The sequence below is a fragment of the Tachyglossus aculeatus genome, chromosome 2 (assembly GCF_015852505.1).
Source record: "Tachyglossus aculeatus isolate mTacAcu1 chromosome 2, mTacAcu1.pri, whole genome shotgun sequence".
NCBI lineage: Eukaryota > Metazoa > Chordata > Mammalia > Monotremata > Tachyglossidae > Tachyglossus > Tachyglossus aculeatus.
The window spans coordinates 129,825,048-129,848,155 of NC_052067.1; the positions used below are offsets into that span (position 1 = coordinate 129,825,048).

The window sequence follows — 23,108 nt, forward strand, 5'->3', positions numbered from 1 at the left end:
GTACTCAAGAACACAGATCATCATCATCATCATCATCAATCGTATCTATTGAGCGCTTACTGTGTGCAGAGCACTGTACTAAGCGCTTGGGAAGTACAAGTTGGCAACATATAGAGACAGTCCCTACCCAGCAGTGGGCTCACAGTCTAAAAGGGGGAGACAGAGAACAAAACCAAACATACTAACAAAATAAAATAAATAGAATAGATATGTACAAGTAAAATAAATAAATAAACAGAGTAATAAATATGTATAAAACATATATACATACATACAGGTGCTGTGGGGAAGGGAAGGAGGTAAGATGGGGGGGATGGACAGGGGGCTGAGGGGGAGAGGAAGGAAGGGGCTCAGTGTGGGAAGGCCTCCTGGAGGAGGTGAGCTCTCAGTAGGGCCTTGAAGGGAGGAAGAGAGCGAGCTTGGCGGAGGGGCAGAGGGAGGCCATTCCAGGCCCGGGGGATGACGTGGGCCGGGGTTCGATGGCGGGACGGGCGAGAACGAGGTATGGTACAGATAACACAAAAGGGAGTGAAAATAAACTGGGCAGATGAGAGATTAGTCAGGGAGGGCTTCCTGGAGGAAACATGATGGCAGGTAAAATATGGAAAGGGAGTTTTGGACGGGAGGATGGGTGTGAGCACAGGATTCATGATGAGAGACTCCCAGCATGGGCCTCGGAGTCAGGTCGTGGGTTCTAATCCCCGCTCTGCCACTTGCTGCGGTGTGACCTTAGGCAAGTCACTTCACTTCTCTGTGCTTAAGTTACCTCACCTGTAAAGCGGGACTGAGGCTGTGAGCCCCACGTGAGACAGGGCCTGGGTTCATCCTGATTTGCTTGTATCCACCCCCGCGCTTAGAAGAAACACGACAATTCTTCTTCTTCTTATTTTTGTTATTAAGAACAAGGCAAAGGGAGCATTAAAGGAGAATTGTGCAGGGTGAATTGTAGGGGGAAAGATGAAGGATAAATACAGGGAGAGAGAGCCAAGTCCCAGAAAGACGATGCGGTTCTAGTACAATGCTCTTTTTTTGTACTTGTACTTGAACTTAACAATAATAATGGCATTTATTAAGCACTTACTATATGCAAAGCACTGTTCTAAGCGCTGGGGAGGTTACAAGGTGATCAGGTTGTCCCATGTGGGGCTCACAGTCTTCATCCCCATTTTACAGATGAGGGAACTGAGGCCCAGAGAAGTGAAGTGACTTGCCCAAAGTCACACAGCTGACAATTGGCCGAGACGGAATTTGAACCCATGACCTCTGACTCCAAAGCCCGGGCTCTTTCCACTGAGCCATGCTCCTTCCCAGCAGTCTCATCCATCTCTACTTCATCTACATCCATCCATTTGGTCTCATTGTACTACTACTGATGGCATTTATTAAGCGCTTACTATGTGCAAAGCACTGTTCTAAGCGCTGGGGAGGTTACAAGGTGATCAGGTTGTCCCACGGGGGCTCACAGTCTTCATCCCCATTTTACAGATGGGGTAACTGAGGCCCAGAAAAGCAAAGTGACTTGCCCAAAGTCACACAGTTGACACTTAGCAGAGCCAGGATTTGAACCCATGACCGCTGACTACAGAGCCTGGGCTCCTTCCACTGAGCCACGCTGCTTCTCATGAATCAATGTGCATTTTGATGCACTTAATGAATCAATGTGCATTTTATAAATTTCACATTTATCTCTAAACACTGTACTGATGTTCTATATTCACAATTTTACCGCTGTTACTATTCGGACACTTCTGAGTACATATAGACGCGCTTCTGAGTACATATGGACATTATGAGGAAAGAGAGTGACTCAGAGATGAAAAGAGAACCTGGTCAAGGGTGAAAGCCAAGAAAGGTCAGAGGGAGGGTTGAGGTTTAGGCTTGAGGGAAAGAAAAAGAAAAAGAAAAACGAGAGAGAGCACATGTGCAAGACACAGTGTGCGTGAAAGACACAGAGAGTATGCACTGCAAGATGCAGAGAATGTGTGTGGAAGACAAAGAGAAAGCCCCAGAGAGAGAGTGGGAGACAGGGAGAGGCCGTGTATGAGTCTCAACTGGGAAAAACAAAAAGGAGATGGAACAGAAAGGAAACTTGGGAAAAAGGAAGGAGACAATAATAGAAAAATCCTAATACTGGTATATAGTGACTGTGTTACAACGGGGACACCTTGTTTAATATGCCTAAAAGATAAAACACACTGAGGGATAAAAAAAAAGTCACCTACCTCCAGATTACATCGTAAACGGGATCAAGACATACACCGAATCCTTGTAGGTCTTCCTGCTCAGAGTCATTGAATGTCTTACAACTCCCATCTACTTTATTTATCAGGAGACATTTGAATGGGGGAGGTTCTGATATAGAAGCAGGTACCAAGCCTGGAAGAAAAAAGAGAGCTGAACTTCTTTCTTGATTTGAAATTATAAAGTAAATTTGGTGAGTTCATAGGAGTGGGGAAAAGAGCTGGGGGAATAGCTTCATATTATCTCATAGGAATTAAGACCATCTTAAAAAATAAAATGCAACCATGAGTTTCATTCAATCGTATTTATTGAGCACTTCCTGTGTGCACAGCTCTGTACTAAGTGCTTCGGAGGACACAAAATAATAAACAGAAATATTCCCTGCCCACAACAAGCTTACAATCTAGAGGGGGAGACAGACGTTAATATAAATGAATAAAGTGCAGATATGTACATAAGTGCTGTGAGGCTGGGGGCTGGGGGAAGTGAATGAAAGGAGCAAGTCAGAAGGTAGTGGGAGAAGAGAAAAGGAAGGTCTATGTTGTCCTGATTTGCTCCTTTTATTCAATGCCCCTCCCATCCCGGCATCATTATTTCTTCATCCTTACAGATTCCCATGCCCATTGCCCGTGACAGCTGTTTCAGATGTTTATTTCCCTCCTCAAAATCCCATCCCTCTGTACCACCCTGCCTCGCTCCTAATGACCTGGTCACGCACCTGACTGATAAAATTGAAACCAACAGGTGTGATCTCCTTAAAACCTCCGCTGCTCCGCTCCAATTCCTTCCTCCTCCTGCCCCTTCTTCAACTCTCCCGTCTTTTCCAGCAGTACCTCAGGAAGGGATCTCCTGCCTATTCTCAATATTAAACCCACCCCACTTGTACCTCTGACTTTATCCCTTCACATCATGTCACAACACTTTCCCCCTCCCAGACTGCCACCTTCAACTGGTCAATCCCCAGTGACTTCTTCCCCACTGCTTTCAAATATGCTCATGTACCCCCATCCTAAAACACCCCATGGCTCTGTCCAGTTATAGCTCATCTCTCTCCTACCCATTTCTCCCCAAGCTACTAGAGTAAGCTGTTTACACCTGCTGCTTCATTCATTCATCCAATCGTATTTATTTAGTGCTTACGGTGTGCAGAGGACTATACTGAGTGCTTGTGAGAGTACAATATAACAACAAACAGATACATTCCCTGCTCAAAACGAGCTTACCACTGTTTCTCCTCCAGTTCTCTCCTTGTGCCACTCCAATCTAGCTCTTGTTCCCTTCAATCCACAGGATCTGGCTCCATGCGGTCACCACCAATGTTCTTCTTCTTGACAAAACCAAAGGCTTCTACTCCACCCTAATCTTCATCAACCTCTCACCTGCTTTCAACAATGTGGACGACCCCCTTCTCCAGGAAACGTTACCTACCTAACCTTGGCTTCACTGACACTGTCCTCTCCTGGTTCCCTTCCTACCTTTCTGGCCGCCGATTCTCGGTCCGCCTCCCTCCCTATAACTCAGTTCTGGGTCCCTTTCTATTTCCAATCTACGCCCACTCCCTTGGCGAACTCATTCACTCAATATCTTTGACTGATCTGAAGTGCCAGCCTTGTACAAAGCAGTGTATTCAGCATTATGAGGGGACCAAAGCCATTTACTCGAGGAGTGTGCAGTAGAGACAGATCGACGCAACGATGCATTGATGGATTAGATAAAATCACAGAAGCCTAATTACACAAATATATACATAAGCCTATAGTGTTGTACCACTCTTATGAATCCTCACCTTATCGCAGCAGGAGGGTTTACACACACTGATGAAGCTTGGAGTTCTGTCATACAGGGCTACCCTTAATGGAAAGATCTAAGCTGAAGCATTAGACTAAGTCAATTCACCTGTGCTGGGCAGCAGCAGCAGCATGGGAAAGAGTCAAAGGCAGATGATCGAGTGATCAAAATGTTGATCAAAGACAATGGCAGAGACTCAAGTTTTTACCGCCTTGGAAGAAGGCAATGGTAAACCACTTCGACATCTCTACCAAGAAAATTCTACGGATAGTCGTACCAGCATGACTTTATAATAATGATGGCATTTGTTAAGCGCTTACTATGTGCGAAGCACTGTTCTAAGCGCTGGGGGGGGGGAATACAAGGTGATCAGGTTGTCCCATGTGGGGCTCACAGCTGTAATCCCCATTTTACAGACAAGGTAACAGACACAGAGAAGTGAAGTTACTTGCCCACAGTTATACAGCTAACAAGTGGCGGAGCCGGAATTAGAACCCATGACCTCCGACTCCCAAGCCCGTCCTCTTTCCACTGAGCCACACTTCATGATAGATAGAAGACGGGAATTTCTCCATAGTGTCCATGGAGATGCTATGGGTTGGAAATGACTCAATGGCATTTGAAGAAGAAATAGAGTTATTAACACCCAATTGTCCCTTAAAGCAGGGGTCGTGTTCTTTCCTCTAGGCTGTGAGCTCACTGAGGGCGTGGAGTATGTCTGCCAATTCTGTTGCATTGCACTCTCCCAAAAAGTACTGTGTTCTACACTTAATAAGTGCTCAAAAATGCGAGTGACTGATTGATTGCTTGATTCTTATGTAAAACTTCCATTGTATTACTCATCCCATTTCCAATGCAATGCACAGAGGCATAATTCTTTCTTTCATCATCATGTTGCACTGAATCAATCAATGGTATTTACTAAGTATTTCCTGGGTGCAAAGCACTGTAATAATAACAATAATAATGTTGGTATTTGTTAAGCGCTTACTATGGGCCAGGCACTATTCTAAGTGTTGGGGTACATACAAGATAATCTGGTTGTCCCAGGTGGGGCTAACGGTCTTCATCCCCATTTGACAGATGAGGTCACTGAGGCACAGAGAAGTTAAGTGACTTGCCCAAGGTCACACAGCAGACAAGTGGCAGAGTAGGGATTAGAACCCACGACCTCTGACTCCCAAGCCCGGGCTCTTTCCACTAAGCCATGCTGCTTCTCCAGCAGAATGCAGCTGCTTCTCTACTAAGCACTTGGGAGAGTACCATACAACAGAGTTAATGGGCCTGTTCACTACTGAACAGGAGCTTACAGTCTACGGGGGGAGACAGATAATAAATTATAGATATTTAAATAAGTTCTTGTGGGTGGAGTGAATATAACATGCTTATGTTACAGATTCAAGTACACAGATGATGCAGAAGGGAGAGGGAGTAGGAGATGCCAACTTATGTTACCAACTAGTACTTCCCAAGCGTAGTACAGTGCTCTGCACACAGTAAGTGCTCAGTAAATATGATTGATTGATTGAGATAATAATAATTATTATGATGGCATTTATTAAGCACTTATTATGTACAAAGCACTGTTGTAAGCGCTGGGGAGGTTACAAGGGGATCAGGTTGTCCCACGGGGGGCTCCCAGTCTTAATCCCCATTTTACAGATGAGGGAACTGAGGCCCAGAGAAGTGACTTACCCAAAGTCACACAGCTGACAATTGGCGGAGCCGGGATTTGAACCCATGAGCTCCGACTCCCAAGCCCGGGCTCTTTCCACGGAGCCACTCTGAGGGCTTGGGCAGGGAAGGGGGGAGACCTCTTATAGGAGAGGTGATTTTAGTAAAGACTTGAAAGTGAGGAAAGTGGTGGTCTTTCGTATACGTAGAGGGAGAGGTTGTTCTACAACAACCCACCCATTCACTTTGCTTCTCTAACTCTAACCTACACACTGTACTCAACCTCACCTTCCTTGCCTCTGACCACAGTGTGTAAGTTAGAGTTAGAGAAGCAAAGTGAATGGGTAGGTTGTTGTAGAAAATCAGTGCTATAAGTTAGGAGGGAGACAGCTGATTGAGTGATTTAAAGCCAATGGAAAATAATTTCTATGTGATGCAGAGGAGGAGGTTTTTGAGGATCAGAAGACATGGCTTGATTTTTTTTTGGAAAAATGATCTGGAAAGCAGAGTGAAGTAAGGACTGGAGTGGGGATAGAGAGAGGAGGCCAGGATGTCACTGAGGAGGCTGATGCAGTAGTGGGATACAAGTGCTTGGATCAACATGGAAGCAGTTTGGATGGAAAGGAAATGCAGATTCCAGGGATATTGTGAAAGCAGAACCTACAGGATTTCGTAACAGATTGAGTATGAGGTTCGAATGAGAAGATGAGCTACAGGTACACAGCCAACTGCTTCCCCAAATAAAAATGTAATAATCAATAATTATTTCATTTGTTAGGCACTTAGTGTTGGGGTAAATACAAGGTAATCAAGTTGGACACGGTCTCAGTCACACACGGACTCACAGTCTAAATTGGAAGGAGTAGCAACTAATCCTCATTTTTCAGATGAGGAAATGAGACACAGAGAAGTTAAGTGACTTGCCCAAGGTCAATCAACTGTACTTATTGAGCACTTACTGGGTGCAGAGCACTGTACTAAGTACCTGGGAGCATGCAATATAAAAGTGTTGGTAGACATATTCCCTGCCCCCAACAAGCTTGCAGTTTAGAGGTCACAGACCAGACCCTTGGCAGAGCCGGGATGAGAATGCAGACTAATCTTCCAGATTAAACCCACCTTTTACCCATGGGTTTAATCTACCCGTCCCTCCCAGCACCACAGCGCTTGTGTATACATGTACGTACCTATAATTCTATTTATTTATATTAATATTATTTATATTAATGCCTGTTTTACTAATTCTGGTGTGTACATAGAGCTCTAATTCTAATTCTATTTACATTGATGCTATTGATGCACACAGTAAGTGCTCAATAAATACGATTGATTGATTGATGCCTGTTTACTTGTTTTGATGTCTGTCTCCCCCCTTCTAGACTGTGAGCCCATTGTGGGTGGGGATTGTCTTTCTTTGTTGTTGAACTGTACTTTCCAAGCGCTCAGTACAGTGCTCTGCACACAGTAAACACTCAATAAATGATTGATTGAATGGTTTGGATGTCTGTCTCCCCCCTTCTAGACTGTGAGCCCGTTGTGGGTGGGGATTGTCTGTCTTTGTTGCTGAACTGTACTTTCCAAGTGGTTAGCACAGTGCTCTGCACACAGTAAGCGCTCAATAAATGACTGAATGAATGAATGAATCCAAATCCTCTGACTTCCAGGCTTATGTTCTTTCCACTAGGCCACGCTGCTGTAGACTGGAAAGCAGATGAAAAAGATGTAATCCGCACAGAAACAATCATCCTAATTCTTATTCGAACTTGTCTGCCCTACTATGGTCTTTTGGCCTCAACCACATTCATTCATTCATTCAATTGTATTTACTGAGCGCTTACTGTGTGCAGAGCACTGTACTAAGCGCTTGGGAAGTACAAGTTGGCAACATATAGAGACGGTCCCTACCCAACAGTGGGCTCACAGTCTAGAAGGGGAAGACAGACAACAAAACAAAACATATTAACATGATAAAATAGAATAGTAAATATGTACAAGTAAAATAAATAGAGTAATAAATATGTACAAACATATATACAGGTCCTGTGGGGAGGGGAAGGAGGTAAGGCAGGGGGGATGGGGAGGGGGAGAGAAAGGAGGCTCAGTCTTTGCATTCAGAATGCAAAATTTTATGCAGAGGTGTAGGGGATTACGCACAATACTCTAGTCGCATGACTGTGTCATTAACTCCTCTTACCTATTATATGTCGGCTAGCGAAGATTTCAGACGTCGCCAGCACGTGAGAGTTGATAAGCGCTTCATCGATCCTCAAGAAAGTCTGGTCTCCACTTGCTCCAATCCAAGTCGCCTTGCGTCCGAATTTCGATCCGATATTGGGCATGGGAGCTGGTTTGGCATTCCAGTACGGCATATCCAAAATCGGTCTGCCAAGCTGTCCTTTCTAAAACATCAGGAAGACAGGATCAAGTAGAGCAAAGAATTCCTGTCAGGCAGCCAGTATAAGAGTCTGGTGTGAAGGTATCTCTGCTACTCTTTCTTCCTGAATTCTTCACTCTCCCCCTTTAGACTGAAAGCTTATTGTAGGCAGGGAATGTGTCTGTTCTAGTCTTATATTGTACTCTTCCAAGAGCTTGGTACAGTGCTCTGTACACATTAATCTCCCAAGAAATATGACTGACAGGAATATGCAGAATACGGGAGGTAAATAGGACGTTTAAGGCTGATACTTCTGTAAGAAATAATATCCTGGACATGTGGATTTTGCCTATACAAGCCATATGGCAGACAGGTTTTTCAGAGCTATGTGATTTTCAGCCATGAGAATTTGCATTATTGGCTTTATCTGAAAAAGTGCATTTTCCTACTTTAAAAATTAAGTATCTGAGCCCACTGTTGGGGAGGGACTGTCTCTATATGTTGCCAACTTGTACTTCCCAAGCGCTTAGTACAGTGCTCTGCACACAGTAAGCGCTCAATAAATACGATTGATGACGATGATGATGAAGTATCTCAACATCAAAGGCTATCACTCTGTCATTTTGAAGTTAATCTACAATTGTTTATAAGAGGTACTGAACACCTGCATAAAAGGCAATATGAGGATTAGGCCTTGAACCAAAACAAAATTACTAGATAACTCCCCTGGATAAATTTTCATCTAAGTGGTATTTCAATAAAATGCCTTACGGAGAAACTTCCAAACGTGAAGACTTGCCCATCCATTAAAAGAATTGCTGTGTGGTTGCTCCCTGCAGTAACTTGCGTGCTGGGACCCGGTAAGGCCTGGACAAGAGTGGGGCAACCCCTACGTTTAAAAAACAAAATCATTATAAACAAAACAGAACTCTTCTATAGACGTAACTCATATAAAGTAATTTATATAAAATGCATTTCATTTTCAGGTAGCACTCACGTAATATCAAATATAATCTTTGGGTATCATACATAGAATTTCATCTTGAGTTATCATTCCTGTGCTAATATAGGAATCAAGGCTGGGCTCTGCAAGCAAAGGACTTGCCTTTTTCTTTTTTTTTTTATGGTATTTGTTAAGCGCTTACTTACGTGTCAGGCACTGTACTCAACGGTGAGCCATTGTTTGGCCTTCTGGAGCCTGACCGTCGTCAGGGGTGAAGATTTTCAATGAAAGAACGACCTAGGGTGTCCCCATGAAGTGGAAAGGCCCAGTAAGAATCCCTCAAAGTAATCAGCCAACGTGGGCAGCAGAGACCACAGAGCCCTTCCAACCTGATAACCTTGTATCTACCCCAACACTTAAAGCAGTGCTTGGCACATAGTAAGCACTTAACAGATACCATTATTATTTTTTTTAAACCAAAGAAACTGCCGGCTAGGCTCTAGAGTTACATCACAACATTGCCAGAATGCTGTGGCCACTTTGGCCCAGAAAGGGTTCTGGATATACAAAAAAAATCCTTTGCCTGGGCTTCCCTATGAACTGCTTCTCTGCCCCCTCCACACCTAATGGCCACACACTGGGCACAAAACAGAGGGAGTTTTCCTGCTCAAACCCATTTCTTTACACATGTTCTTAAGGGGAACACGGCTCATCCGGGACGTGTGAATCCAGTCATCATCATTACCTTCAGAGCACTCTCACAGCCAAGCTCTGATTTACCCATGTTTACTAAATTAAGGGCATGAGCTAACCCAGGAAGCTCACTTAAAGGGTATAAAGAATCACATTTTTAAAATTCTTCAATGTATTAGTCAATTGCAAAATCGTGAGAAATAAAAAAAGCATTTAAAAAAATCTTAAGGGCTAATCTAGAATTGGTTCAGGATGATCAAAATGATGCCCCTCGCTCAAAGGCATATAGGGAATCAAGAGGGGCTGCGGATTCAATTTATTTGGCTCCTTTCTTCAATTGTAAAAAAATTATCCTTTTCTAATTAGAACGACAAGTTTTCTCAACAAATGAACATACTGGCACTTCCACTTTTTAGTATCTCTGCATAAACCCATCTTATGCTTTATCTGGACTATAATTTGAACTGCATATCGCTGGGGGGGGGGGAAACAGTCTTGCTTCAGGGACCAGGTAGAACAAAAATGAAGGCAGAAACTGTGAAAAAGTATTTTTCATTTGAAAATGAACATCTGAGCATTGTCCGTGCTACCTAAGTTTTCAGCTTGTCACGAAAAGTAAGAGAGTTCCTGGAATAAGAGCCCAGTTCCCTTAAGAGTGAAGAGGAAAATAGTGGTGGAATTACTGAGACAAAGGAAGCGAAGTGTGAAACAGAATTTAAAGATTCAATCAGAAATGGATCAACATTTTTACATTAACTTCCGATTACACCACTAATAAAGTTCTGATCAAACAAGATGTTTCTCTCTTGCTTTACACTATATTAGAACGGAACTGAAATGCAAGTGGCAACTGTGCTAGCACATAGCAATCAACTACATTTATCGAGCGCTTCCTATGTGCACAGCACTGTACTAAACGCTTACAGAAATCAAGACTCAGGTTGGGCACATACTGTGAGACTCAGAATCTAAAAGTTATTGTTAGAAAGAAACGGAAATGTGCTCACTGCTTTGAGTCCACAAACTATGATTTGACGAGTGCAGAAATCAATGTTCCCTAGGGGATTTTTTAAATACCTGGAGTTAACATCTCCATGTCCCAGCTGCCCGTGCTGCCCGTATCCAAATGTGTAAACATCCCCGTTCTCCATCAAAACCACTGTAAACAAAATATTTTCTTTAATTTACCCCTCTAGGAACAATACTCTCCCACTGTTTTTTAAAAAAACTCCATTTTTGCCTTTCAAATTGCTCACGGTGGTTAGTAAAAAAAGGGGGCCACTTGATCATGATTTACTGACGCATGCTTGTGAGCTTTCATGCTGCCCTGACAGGATCCTCATATTCTGGAGAGCTTAATCCATTTAATGAGTTGCCTAGCTTGCAGAAGGCCACCGAGCAGGATAACTGGAGCTCCCAACCCACAACTCTTCCTCCAGGAATCTTCTCAAACCAGGGCTAGGACATATGGAACTTATGGGGAGGTCACTGTTACAAAGGCCTACAGAAAAAATGAGTCCTCCTCTTCCTCCTCCAGGAAGGTCACGCTAGCAGCCCAGGAGGTCTTAAAGCCTTGCTCCCCTTCAACAAGGAGACGGGAATCCTCAGCCCTTTGAGCACAAACCCAGTCTCTAATCAACAGTGTTTTATACTGGGGAGGAAATGCCTCTAAAATGCAACATAAATTCACACGCGCAAACATGCACAGATAAATGTAGTTTAGAAAAAATATAAATCTATCATTCAAAAGGGGTTTTACTGAATCTCCATAAAGCCTTTCAGAATCAAACTGCCCAACTGATCGATATTCTTTTATACCAGTAACCTTGTGGAAAATATAAAAATGTTCTCACAGTTAAAAGAGAAGGTTCCACAGATAACACTATAGTGACAGAAATGACAAGGCCCCCGATGATTAAAAAGCTAAGTATTAAAAGGAGGCAAAAAGATAATAAGCAATTTTAAAACATCCATTTATAAAGGGTAAAGTGCCAAGCACACACCACAAAATACAGAAGATAAACATTTATCCAGGATTTCATACATTTCCATTTTAGAAATAACCAATTTCTTCTACTCAGAGAGGCAAGTAAGGGAACTTAAACATATTCTCCTTTCAAACAAGCTGGGGCTAAATGAGAACACCACAGTCCGTCTGATATTATCCAGATAAACTAAATCCTAAATTATAATACGGGTCTCTGTGACCACATGTATTTAATCCAACAGTGTTTATGACCATTAATCCTACCACAAAGCATTAACCAACCTCTCTTAGTCATTACATCAGTTTTGCCATATCCTACTTACGAGGAGAATTATAAACGGCCAAAATGACTGTAACTGAGCATAAGGGAAGATGGAGGAGTGTAATTTTGAATTTTCTGAAACAAAGACACCCGGAATTTTTTGACACTAAGCAGTGTTACCTGAATGGTGGAATCCGCAGCTGACTTGAACGGCCCGGAATTCACAATCAAAGCGCACGGAGCCGGGAGGATAGGTGGTGATTTTGCTGGCGTCCTTTTCTCCTCTTTCTCCACTTCCATCTACAATGATCGTAAATCAAAATGAATCTACTAGTCTATTTTTGACCCGCTGACGGTAGCAACGAAGGAAGGAGAAAAATGTTAGCAAGTTTAGCAGGAAAAAGAATCTGCAGTAGTTAGAGTGCTAGCCAGATCAAGTAACTCCCTGCAAAATAGTACCTTAATACAGGAAAGATCTATGACTTGCTCCTCTTCATTATTTGTAATAACTAATTAATGAGGATGAGGGAATTCTGAACCAGTTTAGGAAACAATACGTATGTCAAAGCTGGTAAATTAAATTCAAAACCACTTAATTGTTTTCCATTAAAAGCAGTTCACTGATGTAGTACTGCTGTTTCACTGAAACCCTTGCATTATTAAAAGTGAATTATAATAACATTACCCTTCACCCCAACTCCTGCCCCTCTTTCAATCCCCTTTTTTGGTCTAACATAAAATCCTGTTTCTCCTTCCCGTCAGTTCCAGAATCCATCCCTTCTTCTCCACCCAAATGTCCACCACACTAGTCCAGGCATCTGTCATATTCTGGCTTGGCTATTGCATTAGCTTCCTCATTGACTTGCCCAAAGTCACACAGCTGACAACTGGCGGAGCTGGGATTTGAACCCATGACCTCTGACTCCAAAGCCCGGGCTCTTTCCACTGAGCCACACTGCCTCTCTCAAGTGCTTAGTACAGTGCTCTGCACACAGTCAGCACTCAATAAATACGATTGAATGAATGAATGCTTATGGGGCAGGCACCTCCACCCTATATTTCACTCCGCTGCCAGATCACCTTTCTGAAACATCGTTATGCTCACGTCTGTCATCTTTTTGCAAGTGTCCAATGATTGCCCATTTCTCTCCACGCCAGAAACTCCTGGCCACTGACTTCAAGGCACTCGATTAATTCTCTATTTCTCTTTCTAGACTGTGAGCCCACTGTTGGGTAGGGACTGTCTCTATATGTTGCCAACTTGTACTTCCCAAGCGCTTAGTACAGTGCTCTGCACACAGTAAGTGCTCAATAAGTACAATTGATTGATTGATTGATTATCTCTTCTCCCACTGCATCCCAAGGCTTGTTTCTTTCAAACCAACTCAGGGACTCATTGTGCCTCAATCACACCTTTCCCACAACCAAACTGCGCTCATGCCCTCTCTCTGCCAACAACCACTCCATTGTTCTTCACATCCTTTAGGCCACTGCTCTCCCCGTTTCAAAGCATTGGTAAAATCACCCCTCCAGGAGACCTTCCCCGATTAATCTCTCGTTCTCTCTTGTCTTCTTCTATTTGTATAAACGTTTGTACATATTTATTACTCTATTTATTTATTTATTTTACTTGTACATATCTATTCTATTTATTTTATTTTGTTAATATATTTGGTTTTGTTCTCCGTCTCCCCCTTCTAGACTGTGAGCCCACTGTTGGGTAGGGACTGTCTCTATATGTTGCCAACTTGTACTTCCCAAGCACTTACAGTGCTCTGCACATAGTAAGCGCTCAATAAATGACTGATTGATTGATTCTTCTCCCACCTACTGCAATTTTGGTTCTTCTGCATCACCGAGGCACTGGGGTAGCCCCTCCCCACCAATCACTCCCAGCACTTCTGCCATATAAGCATGGCATAGAGGATGGCACATAGACCTGGGATCAGAAGGTCTTGCGTTCTAATCCCGGCTGTCAATTCATTCAATCACATTTATTGGGTGCTTACTATATGCAGAGCACTGTACTAAGCACTTGGGAAGTACAAGTTGGCAACATACAGAGACGGTCCCTACCCAACAACGGGCTCACAGTCTAAAAGACGGGCTCACAATCTAGTCTGCTGTGTGTCCTTGGGCAAGTCACTTCACTTCTCTGGGCCTCGGCTAACTCATCTGTAAACTGAGGGTTGAAACTTTAAGCCCCATGTGGGACAGGGACTGTATCCAATCCGACATGCTTACATCCACCCCGGTGCTTAGTACGGTGCCTGGAACATAGTAAGCACTTAACAGATACCATAATAGAGAAGCAGCGTGGCTCAGTGGAAAGAGCCCGGGCTTTGGAGTCAGAGGTCATGGGTTCAAATCCCAGCACCGCCAATTGTCAGCTGTGTGACTTTGGGCAAGTCACTTGACTTCTCTGGGCCTCAGTGACCTCATCTGTAAAATGGGGATTTAGACTGTGAGCCCCCTGTGGGACAACCTGATCACCTTGTAACCACCCCAGTGCTTAGAACAGTGCTTTGCACATAGTAAGCACTTAATAAATACCATCATCATTATTATTATAATTCTTAGTTATTATTATCTTTAAACAATTGCTTACTCCTACTTGAATTTATTTTAGCGTCAGCCTCTCCCACCAGGTTGCAGTCTTTTTTTTTTATAATGGCATTTATTAAGCGCTTACTATGTGCAGAGCACTGTTGAGGACAGGTACTATATGTACTAACTCTCCTAAGTGTCCCATACAATGCTCTGCACCGACTGACGTGCTCAATAAACACTACTGATTGTCTGATAGGAGAAGCCCCATCACCGTTCCATTTTATTGTGCCCAGGGCCGGGATCAGGGTGGGCCCATAGAGAGCTCTGATCCCAGACAGTAGGAAAATTATTTGCAGCTCTCGGGGCCCTTGACATCCTCTTCGCGACTGTCGCGCGGTCTCACCGGGATCTGCCTCACCGGGATCCCGCCGCAGCTCTCCTCCGCACTACCCAGGGACACCCATGGAATAGGTTTGGAGCCGCCGTCACGGGGCCTTGAGGAAGACTGTGGCGGCTGCTGCCGAAACGTTCGCTGCGGCCGGGGACGTGGCTGTGGACTCTCAGCCGTGAGGTGCCAGAAATTCTGCTCCTCTTGCCACAGTGCCCTACCAATCTCTGCTTCTGCTTTCCTGTTGTCTGGGTTTGGATTCATCCGTCGCCATTCCCCTCCCTCTCTTTTTTCTTTTAGATGGAGGCCCCTGATTCCCACCGGTTTATTCTTTCCCAGTGCTATGTATAGTGCTCTCCACACGATAAGCGCTTTATAAACCCTTATCAACCTATGCGTCAGGCAAAAACTCCTCACTCTCGGCTTCAAGGCTGTCCATCCCCTCGCCCCCTCCTACCTCACCTCCCTTCTCTCCTTCTCCAGCGCAGCCCGCACCCTCCGCTCCTCTGCTGCCACTAACCTCCTCACCGTACCTCATTCTCACCTGTCCCGCCGTCGACCCCCGGCCCCCGTCCTCCCCCTGGCCTGGAATTCCCTCCCTCCGCACATCTGCCAAGCTAGCTCCCTTCCTCCCTTCAAAGCCCTACTGAGAGCTCACCTCCTCCAAGAGGCCTTCCCAGACTGAGCCCCCTTTTTCCTCTCCTCCTCCCCATCCCCCTGCCCTACCTCCTTCCCCTCCCCACAACACCTGTATATGTTTGTGCAGATTTATTACTCTATTTATTTTACTTGTACATATTTACTATTCTATTTATTTTGTCAATGATGTGCATCTAGCTTTATTTCTATTTATTCTGATGACTTGACACCTGTCCACATTTTGTTTTGTTGTCTGTCTCCCCCTTCTAGACTGTGAGCCCGTTATTGGGTAGGGACCGTCTCTATATGTTGCCAACTTGTACTTCCCAAGCGCTTAGTACAGTGCTCAATAAATACGATTGATTGAATGAATGAATGAATGATGGGAATCTTTCTTTTTGGGTGGTATAGGAAGTGATCTGCCGGGAGAAAAAGGGCTGAATCACCTTACTTTTTGGGGTTGTTTCCAGTTCTGTGGGTCTAGAAATCAATCAGTTAATGGTATTTACTGTGCTCCTAATGTGTGCTGAGCACAGTACTGAGTATGAGGAGATTACACAGGAGCTCTGTCCTGAAGAAGTCTGCAATCTAACAGAGTAAACCGACTCTCAAAGACATTACAAATCAGAGGAAGCAACTGAGAGTAAAGATTAAGTAGGGACGCCTTCTTGGATGCTTTCTCTTTCTGGCTTCCTTCCTTTTTGACTTCTTGCCGTACTTTGGGGGGCCTGACTGCATGTGTGCAGAACGCTTAGGCACAGCCACCAAGAGCTGTACTAACAGGTTCTTTCGTCAAGTATAACAATAATAATAATAATAATGGCATTTATTAAGCGCTTACTATGTGCAAAGCACTGTTCTAAGCGCTGGGGAGGTTACAAGGTGATCAGGTTGCCCCACAGGGGGTTCACAGTCTAAATCCCCATTTTACAGATGAGGTCACTGAGGCCCAGAGAAGTAAAGTGACTTGCCCAAAGGCACACACCTGACAATTGGCGGAGCTGAGATTTGAACCCATGACCTCTGACTCCAAAGCCCGTGCTCTTTCCACTGAGCCACGCTGCTCAGTGGAAATACTGAGTAGAAGTATTTCTACTCAGAAATAGTAAAGTAGTAAAAGTACAAGTACAGAGTAAAAGTAGAAATACTCACATTTCTGAACTCCATATGAGAATTAACTATACCTACATTTAGTAGCTAGCATCTCTCCCCCTGGGCTTTCCTTGTATTTATCTCTACTACATTCATTCATTCAATCGTATTTATTCATTCAATTGTATTTATTGAGAGCTTACTGTGTGCACAGCACTGTACTAAGCGCTTGGGAAAGAGTGCTTACTGTCTGCAAAGCACTGTTCTAAGCACTTGGGAGAGTGCAACCTACAACAGATACATTCCCTGCCCATAACAAGCTCACAGTCTGGATGGGGATACAGACATTAATATAAATAATGTATTTATATTATATTTATATTATTCTGAATATTAATATTATTAATATAATACATTACAGATACCGATATATACATAAATCACACCACCTCCAAGAGGTCTTCCCTTACTAACCCCTCATTTTCCCAACTACTCACCCTTCCTTCTCAGGTGCCTATGCACTTGGGTCTGTAGCCCTTAAGCACTTGAAATCCTCACCATTCCTGCACAGCACCAACCATAAGCACTTTATTTCTCACCCCACACCTATGTACGTGCCCTTCTATTCTGCCATTTCCCCTATTTGTCCTTTATTTTAATGCCCACCTCCCCTTCTAGATTGTAAGCTCCTTGTGGGCAGGGATCATGTCTACCAATTCTATTGAATTGTAATCTCCCAAGCGCTTAGTTCAGTGCTTGTAAGTGCTCGACAAATAAAATGTATTGGTCGATTGACGTACTCTCCCCTTTATGCTTTCTCTATTCTGGCACCTTTTCATGTTTTATCCAAATTGTATGTTTCTTCTTCATTCATTCACTCAATCGTATTTATTGAGCCCTTTTGGAAGCGTGTGGCCTAGTGAATAGAGCAAGGGCTTGGGAGTCAGAAGGACGTGGCTTCTAATCCTTGCTCTGCCACTTGTCTGCTGTGTGACCTTGGGTAAGTCACTTCACTGCTCTGGGCCTCAGTTACATCATCTGTAAAATGAGGTTAAGACTTGTGAGCCCCACCTAGGACACATGTATATGTATATGTACAGGACACCTGCATATATGTATATATGTTTGTACATATTTATTACTCTATTTATTTTACTTGTACATATTTATTCTATTTATTTTGTTAATATGTTTTGTTTTGCTGTCTGTCTCCCCCTTCTAGACTGTGAGCCCGCTGTTGGGTAGGGACCGTCTCTATATGTTGCCAACTTGTACTTCCCAAGCACTTAGTACAGTGCTCTGCACACAGTAAGCGCTCAATAAATACTATTGAATGAATGAATGGAGTAGTGACTTCTCATCCCTACCCCTATTTTTTGTTTCCACAAAGTTGATTTCTTTTCTCCTTAGTCCTGTCCTTCTTCCAATTTTTCTTCTCCCACTTCTGACTCTCCTCAATCAAGCAAGGGTATTTACTGAGTACTCAGGTTAATTTTCTCAATCTATTTCCCAGGACGCAAAAATTTTCCAGGCTGTCTTTCCCAACTCACCGTTCTTGGGTCATACTGATCAGATTTCAACTCTCGGTGCATTTCCCCTTCTTTGTCCTCTCCCACTTTCCCTAATTTTCCTCCCACGACTGCTGTTTATCTGTTTATAATTAGATCTTTAATACGTTTATTTCCCATTTGCAATGATTTTCTCCCTTTCCCAAAAGCACTAAAAAAAGGTGATTAATAATCTCACAAAAAAAGAGTGAGCATCAGACAGAGTAGCTCCTAATCGAAAAGGGAAGAAAGCGCCTGCATGTAATTGAATTTGTGGCTGATAATACAATATTTCAACAATTTGGACATGAATGAACAGCGTTCAAGAAAGCAGTAGTGAATGAAAGCCCAGATTTCAATCACCAATTAGAAGAAAGTGATAGGGCGGGTGCTTTACAATTGGGGAGAATTTGGTTCGAAAAAAGACAAAATGTATTTTGTTAGTGATCACGGAAACAGAAAAAGAAGCAACATGAGAGCAAAAGAACTGGTGAGCAGCTTGAGCATTTAAAGCGTTTTCTTTCTCCTCAGGTTACACAAGACTGGCAGAAGTAGAGTATGGAGAGTCAGCTTCCTGCAGTTCTCGAAACCACAGATTTGGTGGGAGACAAGGGGGGAGAGAAGCGACCGGAAAGATGGACAAACACAGGTCCCTCCGAGTCGATAAGGAAGACCAAATACCTTTGTGCTTGTCCCGTTTATGCTTTAGCTGTGCTGGATGGGGTCTTATTCTGGCTAGAGCTTGTTCGCGGTGGTTCATAAAAATAGGACCGGGAAATACAAGGGGGCCTGAGGAGAAACATTTTGCACATGCATAGAAAAAGCTCACAAAATGGAAATAGTGCATCGAACAAAAAATAACAACTTAAATGCATGAAAAACACTCAGATTTCAATATCTACTGATCCTAAATTTAACTTGGCCATCAATTTGTATTGCAGATGATAATGGTAATAATGGCATTTATTAAGCCCTTATTAAGTGCAGAGCACAGTTCGAAGCGCTGGGGAGGTCACAAGGTGATCGGGTTGTCCCATGGGGGGCTCACAATCTTAATCCCCATTTTACAGATGAGGGAACTGAGGCACAGAGAAGTTAAGTGACTTGCCCAAAGTCACACAGCTGACAAGTGGCGGAGCCGGGATTTGAACCCATGACCTCTGACTCCAAAGCCCGGGCTCTTGCCGCTGAGCCACGCTGCTTCATTGAAGATAAAACTCTTAAACGCATTTCAACGGAATTCTGCGTTTCCTAAAGACGAGGGGATACAAGCGGGAACTTTGGCTTTTCCTGGGTACTGTCGGATTGGCGTGCCTGACGGAGAAGCCGGGAGACTTCGATTCAAGGACCTGTGGAACCTGTAGCCCTTTCTAGACTGTGAGCCCGCTGTTGGGTAGGGACTGTCTCTATGTGTTGCCGACTTGTACATCCCAAGCGCTTAGTACAGTGCTCTGCACACAGTAAGCGCTCAATACATACGACTGACTGATTGACTGATTTCATAACCTAATCCAGACACTGGCAAATCCAAATTCACACATCTTAGAGCAAAAGAGCAGTTCATTCTGAGTGGTTTGATGGCCTAAAAGATGGATGTCTCAAGTCACTGCATGGTTCATGTCCTGAGGCTCTGGGACGCCAAAGCCCATTTCTAGAACCAACCAGTCATGGTCTGTTTCCAGGTCCCTGCCTCCATTCCTGGAGTCCATCAGTCTCCCTTATTCATCTTTACTCCCCTCAGATATCAAGGGGTGAAGCCTGTTAGTGGATGACATTAGAAATGCCACAGAATCCGGGAACGTAGAAAAGTCATGGTTCCTAACCGACGGCCAAAGGCCCCATAAATAATTATTTATTTATAAATAAATGTATTTATTTATTTATTTTACTTGTACATATCTATTCTATTTATTGTATTTTGTTAGTATGTTTGGTTTTGTTCTCTGTCTCCCCCTTTTAGACTGTGAGCCCACTGCTGGGTAGGGACCGTCTCTATATGTTGCCAATTTGTACTTCCCAAGCGCTTAGTACAGTGCTCTGCACATAGTAAGCGCTCAATAAATACGATTGATGATGATAATAGTTCGGAAAGATAGATTTAGGAATCTATAGTTTATCCTGAACTACCCAGTACCCACAAATTCTCAACTGACTTTCTTCAACAGAACAAGTTTTGTCAACTGTCGCTTGACCACTAACTCCATTATAATTAATATGGAGGGGGAATATGGATTATTCCTCTTTCTGTTTATTTTACTATCTCTTTGCCTCCCGAGATCCAACATAGGTTAACAAAATATAGGTTGGTACGTTTCAAAGGTCATTTAAAAATGTCATCCCTATGTCCGAGAAGGAAAATTTCAGCGGCCAATCAGTTCCTTAAGTGCATTAAGAAATGTACAGCTCTGCGGTTTCTCTCACCTCCTCTGCTTTGCTAGTAAAAATGTTTACTGTCTTGAATTTATCAAGCCCAACTCCTTGCTTCCCTCCTCCAAAATCTCTGCTTCTTATTAGTTGCTATCAGACTATAACTTTCGCTTTTAGTTCATTGCAAGCATTCATTTTTTATCCTTCATATCTAATTCATTTTGCACCTTCCTCTTTATCATTCCAGCTTCCTTGTCACTAATATCACCTACTGTATTATTGACTCTGTCCTTTTAGCAAGATTTCTTTATGGCTTTGGCATTTGTCTCGCTCTTTCTCTTTTTTTTCAGCTTTCTGGTACATTCCTGTGCCAAGGTTTTTTCATCAGGTGCTTCACCTTTAAATTTTATCTCCACATCTAATTCCTTCTTCCTTTCTAAATCCTCTACAAAGAAGCTGTCTTTACATTTTCTACCACTTTACCTTGCATTTTCTTTATTGAATCTCTGGCATGATGACAACCACTGACAGACATTTTAAAAATTGAAATCGCTCTCCAGACTGTCTCCATCATGGAGATCTTGTTTTCCTGTCAATTAGTTTCTTTTTTCACCGATTCACTCTAACCAGGTACGCAGTCAGGTATGAATCTGCAGTAGGAATTCCAGCCAGGAACACGGGCAGTCAGATTTACAGTGAACCACTGGCATTTTTTGTTCATCTTTAAATGGTGAGGCGCTTCAAATTTAACCATCGCCCTTGAATTGGTAAGACACCCAGTGTGACGAGGCTGGTTTCTAACTAATTTCACCTGCAATTTGTTCACTTGTAGGCCTAGTTTATGTGCAAAAATGGTAAAGATTTATAGTCAGTTGACCATGACCTACATCTTTTGGGATACCCTGTAGATTAACAGATATTTTTTAACAATCTCCTCCATCTTCTCCATCCTGCCTCCACCACTTCTCAGCTGTGTGACTTTGGGCAAGTCACTTAACTTCTCTGTGCCTCAGTTACCTCAGGAGAAGCACTGTGGCTCACTGGAAAGAGCCCGGGCTTTGGAGTTAGAGTTCATGGGTTCAAATCCTGACTCTGCCAATTGTCAGCTGTGTGACTTAGGGCAAGTCACTTAACTTCTCTGGGCCTCAGTTACTTCATCTGTAAAATGGGGGTTAAGACTGTGAGCCCCACATGGGACAACCTGATCACCTTGTAACCTCTCTAGCGCTTAGAACAGTGCTTTGCACATAGTAAGCGCTTAATAAATGCCACCATTATTATTATTATTATCTTCTAGACTGAAAGCCTGGTGTGGGCAGGGATTGTCACTCTTTATTGCTGAATTGTACTTCCCAAGAGCTTAGTACAGTGCTCTGCACATAGTAAGCGCTCAATTAATACGACTGAATAAATGAATGAATCAATCTGCAGAAGGTGGAGTGAAAAACCGTACTATGGGAACTACCTTGGCACACTCCTGCTCGCCTTCAGAGTTCAAGTGTGCGATTTTTCCACCACCCTGCCAACTATCGCAGAGTCTCTAATTTCAATCCTAAAGAATCACGGCTGAAGCAAGAGAAACTCAGAGCTCAATCCCATGTTTTCCCTGTCCTTGTCTAGGTGGCCAAAGGCTTGGATTCCTCTCCCAAGCTGGAATTCTGGAATTCCTCTCCCCCTCCTCATCCCCCCTGCCTTACCTCCTTTCCCTCCTCACAGCCGCTGTATATATGTATATATGTTTGTACATATTTATTACTCTATTTTATTTGTACATATTTATTCTATTTATTTTATTTTGTTAATATGTCTTGTTTTGTTGTCTGGCTCCTCCTTCTAGACTGTGAGCCCGCTGTTGGGTAGGGACCGTCTCTATATGTTGCCGACTTGTACTTCCCAAGTGATTAGTACAGTGCTCTGCATACAGTAAGCGCTCAATAAATACGATGTTTCCAACTCGTACTTCCCAAGTGCTTAGTACAGTGCTCTGCACACAGTAAGCGCTCAATAAATACGATTGAATGAATGAATCAATGAATTATTCAGCTTGCCAGGTTCTCTTTCTTGTCCAGGAAGGAAAGAAGTATATCCCTTCTGGGAAGCAGCACGGCATGGCCTAGCAGATACAGCACAGGCCTGGGAGTGAGAAGGACCTGGGTTCTAGCTCCAGCTCCGCCACTTGTCTGCTGTGCAACCTTGGGCAAATCACTTCCCTTCTCTGGGCCTCAGTTCTCTCATCTGTAAAACGGGGATTAAGACTGTGAGCCCCATGTGGGGACAAAGACTGTGTCCAACCCGATTAGCTTGGATCTACAACTGTGTCCAACCCAATTAGCTTGGATCTACCCCAGAGCTCATTGGGTGCCTGGCACATAGTAACCGCTTAATAAATACCATATTTATAAAAAAAGAAAAAAAAAAACTTGAAAAGGTAAACTACACTAGGGTCCCTGACTTTTCAGGATGCAACTGTAGTTTTTGAGCCAATGCTGAAACCCTTCAAACATCAGGAACTTGTTTTCCCCCGCTGCTTGGAAAAATTCACCAATTCACCTGAGATTATTGT

General features: G+C 43.4%; 1 protein-coding gene across 1 annotated transcript in view; it reads right to left on the reverse strand.

Moving 5' to 3' along the window:
• The window catches only part of MYCBP2 (MYC binding protein 2), a 404,370-nt gene that overhangs the window by 195,469 nt on the left and 185,793 nt on the right, over nucleotides 1-23,108 (reverse strand). The window contains exons 18-23 of the mRNA XM_038763035.1: nucleotides 18,860-18,967; nucleotides 12,143-12,262; nucleotides 10,791-10,872; nucleotides 8,849-8,966; nucleotides 7,898-8,102; nucleotides 2,223-2,376 (exon numbers count right to left, since the gene is read on the reverse strand). Of these exons, the coding sequence (XP_038618963.1) occupies nucleotides 2,223-2,376; nucleotides 7,898-8,102; nucleotides 8,849-8,966; nucleotides 10,791-10,872; nucleotides 12,143-12,262; nucleotides 18,860-18,967 (787 nt within the window). The remainder of the gene's footprint in view (nucleotides 1-2,222; nucleotides 2,377-7,897; nucleotides 8,103-8,848; nucleotides 8,967-10,790; nucleotides 10,873-12,142; nucleotides 12,263-18,859; nucleotides 18,968-23,108) is intronic.